The 16,198-nt window shown below is 38.5% G+C and overlaps 1 protein-coding gene across 1 annotated transcript; it reads right to left on the minus strand.

Moving 5' to 3' along the window:
• Positions 1-9,449: 9,449 nt before the first annotated feature.
• On the minus strand, positions 9,450-16,179 carry dr1.S (down-regulator of transcription 1 S homeolog). The gene is made up of 3 exons (XM_018261012.2): positions 15,590-16,179; positions 11,374-11,537; positions 9,450-10,622 (listed from the first exon to the last, which is right to left on the minus strand). Exons 1-3 carry the CDS (start codon positions 15,807-15,809, stop codon positions 10,479-10,481), a joined length of 528 nt encoding a protein of 175 aa, XP_018116501.1. The 5' UTR covers positions 15,810-16,179; the 3' UTR covers positions 9,450-10,478.
• Positions 16,180-16,198: the final 19 nt, after the last annotated feature.

Here is a 16,198-nt window from a genome sequence, read left to right on the forward strand (position 1 = left end):
GAATAGCTCGATTTCACCAGCATTTGGTGGACATTTTATGGCTTGTTTGTTGACTTTGCTAAAAGCAAGCAGATCCTATAGTTTATGGCCATCTTTAGAAGATCACCTCCCCAGACGAAGAGAAGGGGTTGTATATGTATAAACCAGGTAAATGAGAGTGACGTGGTCACTCATTCAAGCCGCAGGTGTTAAGTACAGAGTGGTCTTGCATTGGACAGTGCTGTGTTCTGCTACCCCCCCCCCACCCAAGAGATATTTAACCTGGCGACAGGAGCTGAGTGCACCAATGCTCTGGACACAAGTGCTGGGTAATTTATTGCTTAAGGGGACCAGTTGTATTCCACTAAGTGCTTTTGCATTTGTAAATATAGGATTAATAAATAAGCCCTCTGAATTTGTCACAGCTAGGATGAAGGTAAGAGTGTTTTTATTAAGAATGGGCCCAAACAAATCAAGTTGAATGGCGATTGCATCTTATAAAGTTCCAAAACAGAGATTCATTATTACCAAAATGTCCAGCAAATGAGTTGGCTCTAAAGAATGTTATAGCAGACTTTTTTTTAAAATTCCAGTGCTTCTATCAGGAATCTTAAGCAGATCTGATGAGTAATAGCCTCTCACTGGGACTTAGAGCCCGAATTGCAACAGGAATAAGCCCATATGTAGCGTAACATAGGTGCCAGGAAACAGTCTATAGGCACGTACTGAAACCAAGGACAAGGTAAAAGATTCAGACTGGAAGTGGAGTCAAACAGGGCGGCGTCAGGATCAGAACAACCAAGGAAATCAGAGTATTCAAATAACAAGCCAAGTCAACCAGGAATATCAGGAAACAATGCTCAGTGTCAATCTATAAGACGATCACCACTCACTGGAGTGAAGGCCTCAGCGTCTAATTATGTGCTGTACACGTGTCCGAATGGGCATGTGTCGAAGAGCGCACACCAAGACTTGCGCGTGTTGAAGTACGCATGCCTGAATGCAACAGAGAGAGTGGACAGAGGCACATGCGTGAACAGCAGTAGCTGACACAGCCAGCAAGGAGCGACTGACAGCTTCAAGTGGAAAACTTTTCAGGGTGTAATGGAGAAGACTGGATCAATAGCTGACAGTGAATCAAAAGCAAGATGGTCATGCATATTAGCTGAGCATGTCTGTGGAGCTGGACACCAGGTGTTGGCTTAGGAGCACAGTGGCAAGTCATCTTTCACAGGGACTTAAACATTTTCTATAGTCCAAAAAGCAAGATAGCTGTCATAAATTTGAAGTTTGTAAACAAACTATTTTAAAGGAAGACATAATGTATGTTTTTCCTCCAGGCAAAGGAAATTTAGGGTTTCACTCTAGGGGGCTGTGGTAATCTCAGATTTCACTCTTTGATAAATAAAGCCCTAATATCTTGTTTATGAACTGGGAATTATGGTGCAAAGTGCAAAAAACAATACATTACTGAAGGTTAGAGTCATGGCAATCAAAACCTTTCCTTGCCACCTTCAAGAGAATAATAAATTTTTTGGTCCTCAAAGCTAAATCTTTGTCTTAAATTTGGACAGAGAAACTGTTGAAAACTCTCTATGACAATATTACAATACAGGCATACATAAATAACCAAGAGGAGAAAAGAACCCTTCTAAACTAAGAAATATCAAGTCCCTAAATTAGACATTTCTGTCTGCATCCCACATTACGGGAGAACATAGATCCTAATAAGGTAAATAATCCAAGTTTTGATTTACAAACCCAAACTCTGACTTAATTTTGGGCTTCTGAGAAAAAAGGTAGGAAGCACTGTTCTAATAGGAATTTCCCAGGTAAATGATCCCTAGACCTCTGGTTCCAGAGGGTAACAAGTCAATGGAAGAGGACAGTAAAAGATATATAGGATATATAGGGCACAAAGTGCATTCAGAAGCTAAGATGTGCCACGAAGATAGGGAACCATATGTTATTTTCTGTAGGTCTATTATCTATGTTCTCCCATAATGTGGGATGCAGACAAAAATGGCTATGTCTAATTTAGGGCCTTCAGATTTCTTGTCTTCATTACGGTTTATGGTTTTTGAATTATAACTTCTGCCTCTTTCTGGTCTGTAATTGAAAATGCTGTCTGGTTGTCAAAACGACTGACCCTGGCAACCAAAAACCAGAATGACTGTGAGGCTTCAGGTTCTGCAGCTTATGTTTCTATTCAGGCTCTTCCACTTTTCATCTTCCATTCTGACTAGCAACTGCTGATAATGGAGCCCTAGCAACTAGACTGCAGTTAAAATGCCAAGTCTGAAAGATGTATAACAACAAATGTAAATTAAAATAGCAAAATAAAAAAGCATTTTTTAGTATTATACACTACATTCTTGGCATTACACAAAAAAAAAGCCAATCGTTACATGTTAAGGCTGTACACAGATCTAACATGCATTGTTCTATGTACTAAGACTGCCTGTCGCTACACAATTGCAGGAAATATTAATTCTCACGCTGTATATTTATATATGGAAGGATGTTTATAACAAATATAGACTGTGAGCACACCACAGGGAATATTCTTTAGTCTATAGTTTACAGTACATATTCTCAAAATCCATCATTTGACTAAACATTTGGCAAGCAGTAAACAGAATATGTGCCCTAACAGTCTAAGAAACAGCCATAAAGTGGGCATTGTGGAGACAAATTAAATTAAAGGAACAATTCAGTGTGAAAATAAAAAATGTTTTTAATATAGTTAGCCAAAAATGTAATCTATAAAGGCTGGAGTGACTGGATGTCTAACATAACAGAACCCAACTTCCTGCTTTTCAGCTCTATAACTCTGAGTTGGTCAGTAACTTTAAGGGGAGCCACATGGGACATAACTGTTCAGTGAGTTCAGCAATTGATCCTCAGCATTCAGCTTAAGATTCAAAAGCAACAGTTATGACTCATGTGCCCCCCATCAAGTCTCTGATTGGTTACTGCCTGGTAACCAATCAGTGGAAACCAAGAGAGCTGCAAAGCAGGAAGTCGTCGTGTTCTGGTTTTTCTGTTAGACTCCAGCCGTTATACATTACAGTGCAGTGACATCTAAGAGCAACAGATCAGCCTTTGCTCAGCTACTGGGCAGGGAAACAGCCATAGAGTAGCCCCAATTGTAAGGCTGGAAAACCATTCAGGACACACAAAGTACAACAGTAAACGAGTGCATGTATTTTTAGTCTATTGGTTTGGTACATAGAAGCACTTATTTTGAACACAGGAAACAGAGCCATCTTGTGAGTGCTTATGCTAACAGCAATACTAAAGCAGACTGTTTTATTTGATGAAAATATTATTGCTATTATGAGGGTATTAGCAGGTCCACACAAAGTCTGTGGATTCTGTTAAATGCCAGAGATGCTGCTGTAAGATACAGTCACTAAGTGGGGGGGGGGCCTATTTGGGCCTCCGTATACTTGAAATACCAGGGCCTATTTTGAATTCCAGTCAGGACTCCGGTATCATGATCCCATATTGTCCTTGACACACCTGCATTTCACAATGTAAACAATAGAACAGTATGCCAAATGTAGCATATGGTAACCCTGTGTAGGATACTGCACCCTTGTGTAATTGAGAATAGCTTTTAGTGTTTGGGGCATGGTTATGTGCATTGCTGTAGCTGTTTTGCTTTTTTCTAATGATATAATTGACCTACAAGAACAGTAAGATATGACATTTTAGAATATTTTCTGCAGCTTGTTATACTGCACAAATATGTTCCCAATTTGGTCCACAGTAGCCACAATGCTGCATATTTGCTTGATATTATTTCTATTTATAGACATTTTATGAACTAAATCTTACTCTACCCCCCCCCAATTCAGAGATATTACTCCCTGTTCAATATGTGTTCAGTGATTGAGATTGTACTTTTGCTTTAATGAAAACAAATTATGGTTTTGTTATGAAGGCACACAGAGAAATTGAATCTACTCATGGTTTGGTCCTTGCAAGATAGCTAACAAGATTACCATTATACAACCATGTTGCTTCCAACTTTTTTATTAGCAAGATCCATTATGCAGGTGGATTATACAGCTCTGGTAATCTTATCTACCTTGCTTAAATTTTCAGGTTTACTCAGTTAAGTTTTAAGAAATAACAGATCTTTCATGATTAAAACAATAGGCAAAAAGTATGTTCAGCACAAGTTCTATTCATTGCACTCATACTGAATGTAAGGGTTATAGTACCCCTTTAAAAACGAATAAATAGAAGTCTCAAATTCATATAATAATAATAAATAGCACAGGTGCCAGATCTGCAAGAAAATGGTCTGTGCTGGTGTTTCTATCCTTGGATTTCAGTATGAGAAAAGGAAGAGTCTGAAAGCCTCATAGTACCTGTCAAGTATCCCCCTCACAAAATACAATTTAGCAGGAATATTAAAAATAAAAATTGTGGAAAATATCAGAAGGATGCCTTTAAGCCAATTTACAGAAAGAAAGTGAGTCTGCCTGTGCGTCTGTCTGTGAGGATGTGTGTACACAGAAACCACGCGCACACTCAGGCCCTTCGAAAGTTAACGCTGGTGCCCAAGACCTAAGGGAGACGGCACTCCCAATGGACCAATGTAAGGAAAAAAGGCCTGGCACACGGAGCAAATTAAACCGGTGTCCTACCCCTGGTATGTTTATTGCGTCAAACAACGTTTCGGAGGGCGTTCCCCCTTCGTCAGGTGATACAAAGAATATGTGCATACACATTAAATAGGTAAGTAGACCCACCCCCTACTTGAAAAAAAGGAAAAGAGTCCCATGTGTCTCCATTAGGTTAGAAAAAATGTTTCCAAAAAATGTTTCAATAGTTCTCTCCAGGTGAAAGTCCATTAGTTAGTGATGTAACAAAAAAATAGCAAAACAGTCTGCAAATAATCAAATAAGAAACAGTATACACTTTTAAAGAGATAAAGGTATCAAACTCCACAGACTATACCATACAATGTTTAACTATCCCTATTAATGGGAACAAGATTTTTTTACCTCACCCTGGATGCATATTTGACTTTTTTTCAAATTAATATCTGAAAAATAAAAAGAATGGTTCAATAAACCAGCAGTAAGAATAAAAAGTATATGTTACAAAAAACATGTTAAATTGAATTCTTCATTCAAGCCTCTAGGGGACTGCGTCTGCAGAGTCCATATCCAAAAGCTTTCACGCTGTAGTAATTTTTGTTTAAGGTCCTGTCCCTGTTTCACAATCACTCTTTCCAAAATCTGCCAACGGATCTGTGACACCCTGTGTTTATGTTCATAGAAATGTTTGGCTAAAGTTGTTTCCTGTTTTTTCTTCTTATCTGTTTTCTCCTCAATGTCTGGTTGGAAATTTCTTATAACAGATTTATGTTCGTTTAAACGAACTTTGATGGTACGCTGTGTTTGACCCACGTACGCCATACCACACGGACATTTAATACAATATATAACCCCTTTAGAGTTACAAGTGCAGAAACCTTTAATGTTGTATGGTGTTCCTTTAAGTGGGTGCATCACCTTATCCCCTTTGATGTGTGTAACAGACACTTTAAATATAGTGAGTGTGCGTGCGTGCATCTGTCTGTCTGTCAGTGAGGTAAGAAAACACAATATTACCAATCCCTGGCAGATTTAGCCCAACAATCATCATGTATAAACACAGATGTCAATCAAACCCCATTTATACAGGTCTGTGCGGTGTGACCCATGTATTGGGAAATCTGACATGAAAACTGTTCATAAATTAAAACAATGGAACAGGACACAAATACTACAGTTAACAGCAAAAGTTCTGTGGCCCTTTAATTTAATGTGCCCAATTCTAAGAGATAAAAACAGATACACACTCCAGAAACATTCAAGAGATTGTGCATTGAGTAAAAATACAATAGAACTTTATAAAACATGAAATTTTATTGCTTGAAGAATACAGCATATGGAAATATTACAGGGACAGGAAAATGTCACAGAGATGCAACCAGCACAATAACATACACATGTGATGCTGCCATTAGAGCCCAAACACTGCATATGAAAAGAAAATCTTAGTCAAATATTCATAAGGGTTTTTTTTTTTTTTTTAGCAAAGTAGCTGTATGGTCATGTAGAAAATGCAGGGGCCTTTGAAGTACAAATGAGAAACATCAACACTGTGTCAGAATCATTCCTGCTATCCTATACGACTATCTTTGGTAAATCTCTCTTCAAAGCAAAAGCTGCTCACCTTCATTCAGATCTTGCTTATAAACTGAATAACTGGGGAAAATATTGGAATTAAAAAGTGAAAGTCATTTAAAATAACACAACAGTTGAAATAGAAGAACACTGCTCGGCTCCAGAGCGATGCACATGAAGTGAATAGCTTAGGGCTGTATTTGCAAACTTGTCACCTGCCCCATACGGTATTTCCACTAGTCAAGGTGTGAGTAGTTCCATGAGCTTGCACTCTAAAGTCACAGGTGCAAGGCAATGGTACACAGGATATTATGTGGCCTGGATGTAATCACTGTAACCTTGCCAGTGCACTTGGGAGTAATTTGTAAGCCATAAGCAATTGCACCAACAGAAATACAACAATTACAATAATACGAGGTGGAGAGGTATTTCAGGTGTTGCCCGCCTGCGAGCGCATTATTACATGACCCCCTCCCCCCATGTACAGTCACCCTCAAGCAGGACCATATATATTGTGCAGGATGAATGCTTAAGCAAGCAGTGAATGGGGATGTGCTTGGACAAAGTAGTCTGCTCACCAATCAGAGTGTTGTAGATGACAGGATTACTTGTGAAGCAAAAGCATGTTCTGGTGGTTACACACAGTGCAGCCCCAAGGTAACTGCCCAGCAAGAGGGTCAGAACTGGAAAAGAGTTGTCACCAACTGAAGAACAAACCTTCAGCTCTTACTTAAAGGGGAACTATCATGAAAATTTTATATAAGCTTCGTCATACTGAAATAAGAAACTTACTAAATAAAATCAATTAAATATTCTGCATCATTTCTGAAATAATCAAGTTTATGTTCACTATTCCTCTCTCAGCATCTGTTTCTCCTCATTCTGTCTTCATGCAGCAGTTTGGTGTCAGGGTAGGACTACATAGATGTTTTCGGCGCGATCCGGCGTGCTGCGACAAAACGCCTGCGACAAGTCCCATGCATCAGAAATTAGGCAAGAGATAGAAATGACGGATGATGTCGCAGCGTTGATCCGACGTGACTGACTGATGCAGACGCATGGGCTGCATCCAACAGTCGTGTCGCTCAGATCAATGACTTGTTGGTTCAATGACTTGTCACAGGCGTTTTGTCGCAGAGCGCCGGATCGCACCGAACATGTCCATGTAGTCCTACCCTCAGATGAATGATCCAATATATTATAGGGGAGCTTTCTTTCCTAGCAGATGTATTTAGCTCACTCAAATAACGGATTCCAGTACAAACAAAAATCTGCCTTTTGCACAGACCCTGTATGTAGAGAGACATGATGTCTGGTGATTTTAATAGAGTGAGCTCTAATACAACTTCTAGGCAAAAGGAGCCCCCCTCCTAATAAGATATATTGGATCTAACTGTCAATGAATATCGGACACCCAACTCCTGCATGAAGAGAGAATGAAGAGAAACAGATGCTGGGAAAGGAATAGCGAAGATGAACTTAAATATTTCAGAAACAGTACAGAATTTCTAATTGTATTTAGTTTCTTATTTCAGTATGTTGAAGCTTATATTCAATTTTCATTTTCTCGATAGTTCCCCTTTAAATATAGGCTGCAGTTTAGACATATACATGTACATACTAAAAAAATACCATTGTTATTTCTTACCATGGAGTCATTTCTGATGGCAGAGGCCCACACAAATTCTCTTTGACCTGCCACAGATCAGGTCTTGAATAAAAACAGCCATGATATTGAAGACATTGAAATTAAACTTGTTATATTCACAATATTTCTTGGTTATATAAATTGCAGGTGACCTGTGCAGTCAAGGAAATCAATCCAGTATCGGTTTCAAAGCAATATTTGAAATGCTTCTTGAACACATTGTAGGTCCATCAAAATGACCAACATCCTTAAAAAAATAAGCCCCTCGTTCTGATTAGGGTTATATTTAAGCCTACAGCTTTAAGTGCCAGCTGAAACATTTATGACAATACCCGCTTTTACTTTAAGACTGCTCAAGAATAAACAAAAAATATCACCTAAGAACCAAAGGATCTGAAAGGAATGGGGTATATATAAAATTCAAACTAAAAACAGGAATAGTGTGCATTAATTACATAAAATGCTCTTTTTTTGGTAAATGACAACAGATGGGCCGAGCAAAAACAACCCACAAAAGTGCCAAGGAATGACACCCATGTTTGTCTTTCTGCTTGAAAACAGCCCACTGCATTTTATTACTAGTACTGCTAATGCAAATTTTACACACCGTTACAGACTTCACTTCACAAATTAGCTACACAAAACTAAATGGCGTTTTATGTAAGAGACACTTTAACCCCACTGGCAAGTTGGTTCTTAATTTACGGTCATACACAGTGGCCTTAACTGGCAAACTTTTTTTTCATAAAATATAAATGGACTAGGTATCTTTTTTTAAACCTTTAAGCCTATGGCACATAGAATATATTTCAGGCAATCAAAAACAAACTTCCTGACACCCACTATTATGCTCTGTGGTGCTTACATGCAAGTTTAGGTGTCAATATACTAAATAAAGCATTTCTAGTGCTTCACATACTGCAATTAAATATAATAACAGGTGGTGAGTTTTCTGCATTATGATGCAATAGTGAGCAAAATGACCAAAATCTGCCCCATGTGCCACAGACCTTAAAGGAACTGTAACATCGAAAGTGTTTTACAGTAATACAAATATAATGCCCTGTTCCCTGCACTGGTAAAACCACTGTATTTGCTTCAGGAACACAACTAAATAAACTTCTGTATAGCAATGGAGGCAGCCATTCAAAGGAGAAAGGCTCAAGTTAAACAGCAGATAAGCTCTGTAGAATATAATGGTATAGTGTTATTGGTTATCCACTATTTAACCTGTACAATATAGCCTTTTTTCAATTTCCACCATTGCTACACAGCAGCTTGTTTATATAAACTATAGTAGTGTTTCTCAAGCAAACAGATCAGTTTTGGCAGGGCAACAGTACATATTTATTTATTCATTACTTTAAAACACTTTTGGCGTTACTGTTCCTTTATCCTTTGAATCAATAAATACTGAAATTTTATATCTGATAAAGTCTGGTAACAAAATGTATTCATGAACACGCTCCAGTTGCAAGATCTATTACAGTACTAATAAAACAATGCGGTTTCTTTTTCAGTACAATACACACACACATTATATATATATATATATATATATATATATATATATATATATATATATATATATAATGTATGTATGTGCACCTCTATTCATTGTGACACTGAGCAAACACAAGTCCCCATTTTATTACAGTCACTAAATTCAAGGTGCAGGTTAAATGCTAAGTAGGACCATACAGCAATATACTAATCAATTACAATTAAAAATACAAATATACAACACTTTATAGCTGTGACGTGCCAGAGCAAATTAAAAAAAAAAAAAAAAGTACCCAAACATGTTTTGGGGTAAGAAAATAATTACAAAAATGTTACAACCACAAATATAATTTTTAGCCATCCTTCACATGTTTGCTTTGCACCAGATGCCCTTTTAAATTGTGGTTCCCCTTAAAAAAAGAGCTTGGATTTCACATGTCCTTTTATCAACTCTTAAAGGGTCTTTAAAAAAAAACAAAAAAAACAAAAACACTCAAGTACCACAAGAATTCCTAAAAAAAAAAGATCCCTTCCCAGTCAACATGTTTGGGCTTATGTTTCTTCTACTGACACAGTTTTAAATTCCTTTGTCTGCAAAGCCCATAGCAAAGCACCCAATGTTTTTGCCCTATACAAAGGTTTCACATCCTCCCCTAAAATTCATTTATTACAGACACACTTTCCTGACAGTGATCTTTGACTTCATCATGTGCCTGCCAGAAAAACCAACTTCCCAACCCAACCCACAAAAATTAAAAAAAAAAAAAAAAACCCTAAGATTTTTTTAAGCTTAGTTAAAAGGGAAATGCAAATGTGTTTTCAGAGTTTCTGTATAAATCTCGCTATATTTAATAAAGATGTATTCTGGTTTAACACTGCTTATTGATCAAGTTAATGACGGATTGCTAATATAAAATTCTCATAAAGGCTGTTAAAAAATGTCTATTGATAGGATACTGAACCTTACTGTAAACAGTTCAAAAAGGATATTTGTACATGTATGTTGCATACAAGAGCTGAGACTTAACAGACATCCCTAGAATACCAATAACCAGTCCACCAAGATGCATAAAAAAATTTACAATTAAGCATTTTCCACTTGTTTTTGTGCAGGTGAAAAGATATTCAAAGGCCGATTTTAACATAGGTGGAAATACTCAGATATCATCCTCTTCCTCATCCTGAGAGGAACCGGCCTGGTTTGAAGCGCTGGCTGTTGCCGCTGCAAGTTGTGCTTGTTGAGCAGCCTGCTGCATTTGTAGCCATTCCTGTTGGGCCAATTCTGCTTGCTGCTGTCTTGCCTAGAAGCAAATTAGAGGTCTATAAACAAAGATCACTTAATTCTTGTGCTGAACAATCAATAATAGAGAAAGTAAGAGAAAGTAGAAACTCCCACAAGTATTTCTCCAATAAAGAAAAATAGTCATGTCTTAAACGTTTACAGCAGATATAGTAGGCCATAAACTTCAATCGGATGTTTGCTTTCAACCTGGTGACTTGCCATAGCACATAGAAGCTATAACTGCACTGGCTGGAATGCAGCGATTACAAAACGATTCTACAGAAAGGAATCTCTGGTTCTTTTCTTGCATGATTGCCAATGGGCAATAAATGCACCATATGCAGTTAATTTAAACTGTTATCTGTCTAATGTCGACTAGATAATGAACTAAATACAATGACTACATTACCCATGTCAAATGCAGACTTGGTTAGAAATATTTAAATATACTTATACAATAATATAGAATAATTAGACTGGAGTGATATCAATGTACTGGCACATGGGTATTTTGAACTTAAAGGGAATGTCAACCCAAACAAAATTATTTTTACCTAAGAGAAGAAAACAGACCTGGCAATTTATTATTTAGGGGTTGACTTGCCCTTTAAGACCGATGTACAATGTATTCTACTACATGGTCTATTCCCAAAAAACTCAGAAACAGTCAAGTGTTGCTTCTTACTCACGGACTGCAATGGAAAAGTCTGCACAGATCACTTCCCTATGGCTAAAGTATTCCAAACCCACACTGAGCTTCAAGCACTTACTTTTGCAAATAGCTCTTGTTGCTGCCTTAGAAGCTCTTCTTCAGGAATGCCAAGATTTTCAAGACGAGAACTTGCTTTTCGTCGTTTTAATGCTACAGTTTTGCATTCTTGCAGGACTTCTTTTACCTCACTGATGTAGGAACCAAAACCCAAACTTTCTAGTGCTAGAAAAAAAAAAAAAAAGACATAAATCAGTACTGAAAGTTATGATGTTAAAGAACATTTCTTGACTGGGGGCAGGGGCTGATGTAAATTATGTATAATCTCTGTTAATCGTGGTGGAATATAGCTACACTATATAAAGAATACAGTAATTGTGATATGGACACCACAGACATAGAAGAATGTTAACCTATAAAATTGTTAAATGGGTTGTTCACCTTCCAAACACTTTTTCAGTTGATTTGTTTTTTTTTCACTTACTTTCCATTTTTTACAGTTTTTCCAAAATCTAAGTTGAAAGTTTAATGTCTCTGGTGTTTGAGTTTGAGCTCAGTAATTCAGGTGCAGATTCTGAACTGTTACACATTTGTAACATTTAGTGGATACATTTCTCAGCAGCACCTCTGGAGTATTAGCAACTATTGTATCAATTCTAACAGCTGCCTGTAATGAAACCTAGAGATTCTGCTCAGCAGGGACAAGGATAAGAAATGTATTGACTAAATGTATCAATTTCAAACAGTTTAGCATAGATTGTCGGTGACCTACCTCCCAGAGCTGATAAGAGGTGGGCAATATCGGGCTGAAATTATCGTGGGCCCTAGGGCCCAACGATCGGATCCTAGGGAACGGGCGGTCGGATCGCGGGACGGCATCAACGAACAGATGCGGTCGCGATCCAATGGGATTTTTAGTCCCATCCGATCGAGATCTAGACGACTTTCGGACAGATCTCGATCGGGGAAGCCCGTCGGGGGCCCCCATACACGGGCCAATAAGCTGCCGACTTGGTCTGTCGCCAGCTTTTATCGGCCAGTGTATGGCCACCTTTAGAAAGGTGAAAAATTAGATTGACATTCAGTATTAGAAAAAGTCACACATAGAAAATAGAAAGTAATTGGAAAAAGTCTTTATTTCTGGTGAACTTACTGAAACCAACTGAACTGAAAAAATAAAGTGTTGGAAGGTGAACAGCCCCTTTAAATTATTCTTCAGTTACCTAACTGTGCCTTTACTTTGTGCCCCATTCCCCTCAGCAGCCCCTATTACTGATCTGAGTTGCTGAAGCTGGGAGTGTCAGACAACATGCTGATATACAGGGGAACGGATTACATTTCACCTAAGACTTTTCCCATGCCCCAGAAGCTAGATGTCTAGGTAATTTATTACAGTAAATGGCAAAATTGTGTAATTAGAGAGCACGTCTCTGGTGCAAAATAGATTTTGTATAAGCAAATACAGAAGTGTTTAAATCATAGGTTTTGCTAACTGTATAGACTCACAATGTTACCATTATCACTCGAACCATGGAATCACTTAACCATCGAAAATTAGTTATTCATCGTGCATATTTATGTAGAATTGACAGGAGCCACTGCTCCAACTCACTTAGATCTGCCCACTGAGCAGCACATCAGGCATAGTTTTCACAGTGCACTTGTCATCTATAATAACAAATACCAGACCTACACATGCACATATTCAGCAAGTGCCACAGGTCACCAATTGCATAAAAATCAACAGGGTACCTTGTAGGTCCCAAAAAGACAAGCACATTTTAAGCTACAGCATCTCACAGTAGGTATTCAGATTGGCAGCAGAAGGGAAAGCCAGTGCAGGGCTGACAATTGCTCTTGCAACAAACTTCTCAGTTCTGCCTAAAAATGTTCTAAAGGAAGTGCAATGTACACTTACCACTTATGTACTTCTATTTTACCCGTTTCAGGAATACTCCCTTTCCTTATAAATTGCAACATAGTTCCAAAATTGTCTTTACTTCAGAAAATGAAGATTAAACTTTTCCTTTTCACCCCAAATTCACTCTGTATGTCTGCACACCAACTGATTCTGTTCCTGTTTATTTGCTGATAAGGAAACAGGCTTGTGTAGCCATAGCCTGAAGATAGTTCAGAAAAAATGCAATAAGAAAACTTAAACCAACCTAAATAGATATGCCAGAGTTGGATTTCACGCTCTCTTAAAACAAACTATATTTTACCAGATGACTAAAAGAATGTTAAAGAGATAACGACACCAGACAATAACCTTTTTTTATATCCCTCATAACATTATCTCTGAATACTATTTATAATTTTGCCATAGAAGTATTTGCCTGATGCTTTTACATTACCTTTCTTACCCCCATGTTCCTCTATGAGGGAGCTGCCATATTTGTACAGCAGTAGTCTGTTAGCATTAGAATCTCCAACTGACAGACTGAGATGGGACAGTCGGGTTGACAAAACCTGAAGTTTAGGAACTTCAAGTGACAATTACTTACAAAAGCAGAACCATCAGCAAAAAACGATCAACGTGACCATAACATGATATGTAACTTTTGATGTAGATTAATATTTTGAAAAGCACATTTTTAGTGTCAGTATCACTTTAACCCTGCACTATTAATATTGGATGATATGTACTGTTAAAATTCATTTGGCTGCATTAACATAAAATAAAAGCAGCTGGTTCAAGTAGTACAACTTGACTACCAACCAAGTATTTTGGGACATAAAACATTGCAACTCTGCCTCATTCACATTAGGGGTTTATGTATAAGGAGGGTATTCTACTCTCCAAGCACTTCAAGTTGGCCCAACTACCAAGAAGGTATAATGCAACTCAAGTATCTTACTTTATATTATTACATGTAATTATTTATCTTGATATGATCCAAGAGTTGGATTGCATTGACTTCCAGGTTTCACTGCTTTCATGTCTATATTCTTAAGCTTTCATTACCCCCCAAACTATTGTTAACCTACAGTTAAGTTACCTTTAATTCATGTTGATCATTTTTTCACTGATGGTCTGCTGTTATATGTAGTGGTTACCTGAAGTTCTAAAATCTGATTGTTTTGTCAATCAAACTGCCCCTTCTCAACTAGAATCATCTGCCCCCTCAAAGAGGACCATGGGAATATGATAGGTAATGGAACAGCATCAACCAAATTATTATGGCTAAATTCTAAAGCTCATACAAATGATTTGACAGTTGTTCTGGTGTAAGTATCCCTTTAATTCCAGTCAAGGGGAGCAAGTTAAAGACATTACAGGAAGGAAGACCAACACAGACAGTCGCTAACCTTTTAGGCCTTTGCCCAGCTACAAACCAAGATTCATAATTACAGTAGAAAAGCAAGAAGGCCCAATCTTTCCCTACAAATACAATGTGAACGGCGTAACATCCAGGAACCATCTATCGTAGTTAACAATTCTCTCTCGTTATATCACATCTAGACCACTGTAACTCTCTATTAATTGGCCTTCCGCACCAGTGACAGTCACCTCTGCAGCCCATAATGAACACTGCTGTCAGGCTTATACACCTCAGCAACCGCTCCTCCTCTGCCACGCCACTCTGGCAATCCCTGCACTGGCTTCTGCTACTTTTCAGAATAAAATACAAATTAATGATTCTGACATTCAAAGCACTTCATAACTCTGCCCTCCCTAAATCTCTGAACTCATCTCTATAGACTCACCCAACCACTTACTACGCTCCTCTACTGACCTACTTGCTCAACTCTTCTCTCATTACCTTCTCACATGCACATTCAAGACTTTGCAAGGGCTGCACCCCTCCTCTGGAACTCTCTCCAACAGTCTGTCCGACCTTTCTCCCAACCTTTCTGCTTTTAAGAAATCTCTTAAAACTCACTTATTTAGAGAAGCCTACCCTCACTCTTTTTAACTACTAAATGCAATACCACATATAGTACTACATCTCTCACCCACTTAATTCTGATCTTGCCACCTCCCACACCTTGTGTCTTATTACCGTCCCTTTAGATTGTAAGCTCTTTTGCACAGGGCCTTCCTCACCTTTACCTGTATTGGTTGTGATGTATGTAACTCCATGTTCTATGTATGTAATTCATGTGACTTAGTTGTATAAATACATTTAGTTTACAATATGTTGGCTCTCTATAAATACATGTTAATAATAATGGCGGGTAGTCATTACTGCAATATATACAGATATCCAGTTCTGTTGTGGCAAGCCCACGGCACATCAGTGCTCCCAGCATGTTGTACCGCTCCATTGGCTTACCCTGTATGACATGCTCGGGCGATATGGTTTTCTTCTCGGATTTGTTACAGATCTCGTTTGCCTCCGAGGAGATGAGGTGGATGAATTCCGTGCAGCAATTTACGACAAGCTCACGAGCGTCGTTGGCTACTCTAACACTGGGCAGAGTTTCTTTAATCATTTTATTGATGGCAGCCCTGGGAATAGTCAAGTCATCATCGGTCCCCGACGAAGAGGCCATGTCTTCCCAATCCTATTTCCAAGAAACGTCCGGAAACGGAGATCCAGGCCTTGGAGGAACGTGTTCGTTTTAGTGTATAGAAGTGAATGAAATCACGCGCTAACAATAAAAACAAATTGAGTCCAAGACAGACGTTTATAGAGAGAGGTCTGGCGGGAAGGTGCAGGAAAACAGAAGCGCCCGCTGTGGTTCACCGGTCTCTTTCACACCATCCTCGCGGCTCCTCCCTCGGCCAACACACAAGCACCTACTACGGACGGGTAAACTAAGTATAAAACGCACCCAGTAATACAAAGCAAATGCCGGGTCAGCGGGAGATCCCGGCAAAGAACCGGTTAGGGCAAAGAGCCACCTTCTCCCGCCGGAAGCGGCGTATGTGAGGGAGCACG

This window comes from Xenopus laevis, chromosome 4S, assembly GCF_017654675.1.
Source record: "Xenopus laevis strain J_2021 chromosome 4S, Xenopus_laevis_v10.1, whole genome shotgun sequence".
NCBI classification, from domain to species: domain Eukaryota; kingdom Metazoa; phylum Chordata; class Amphibia; order Anura; family Pipidae; genus Xenopus; species Xenopus laevis.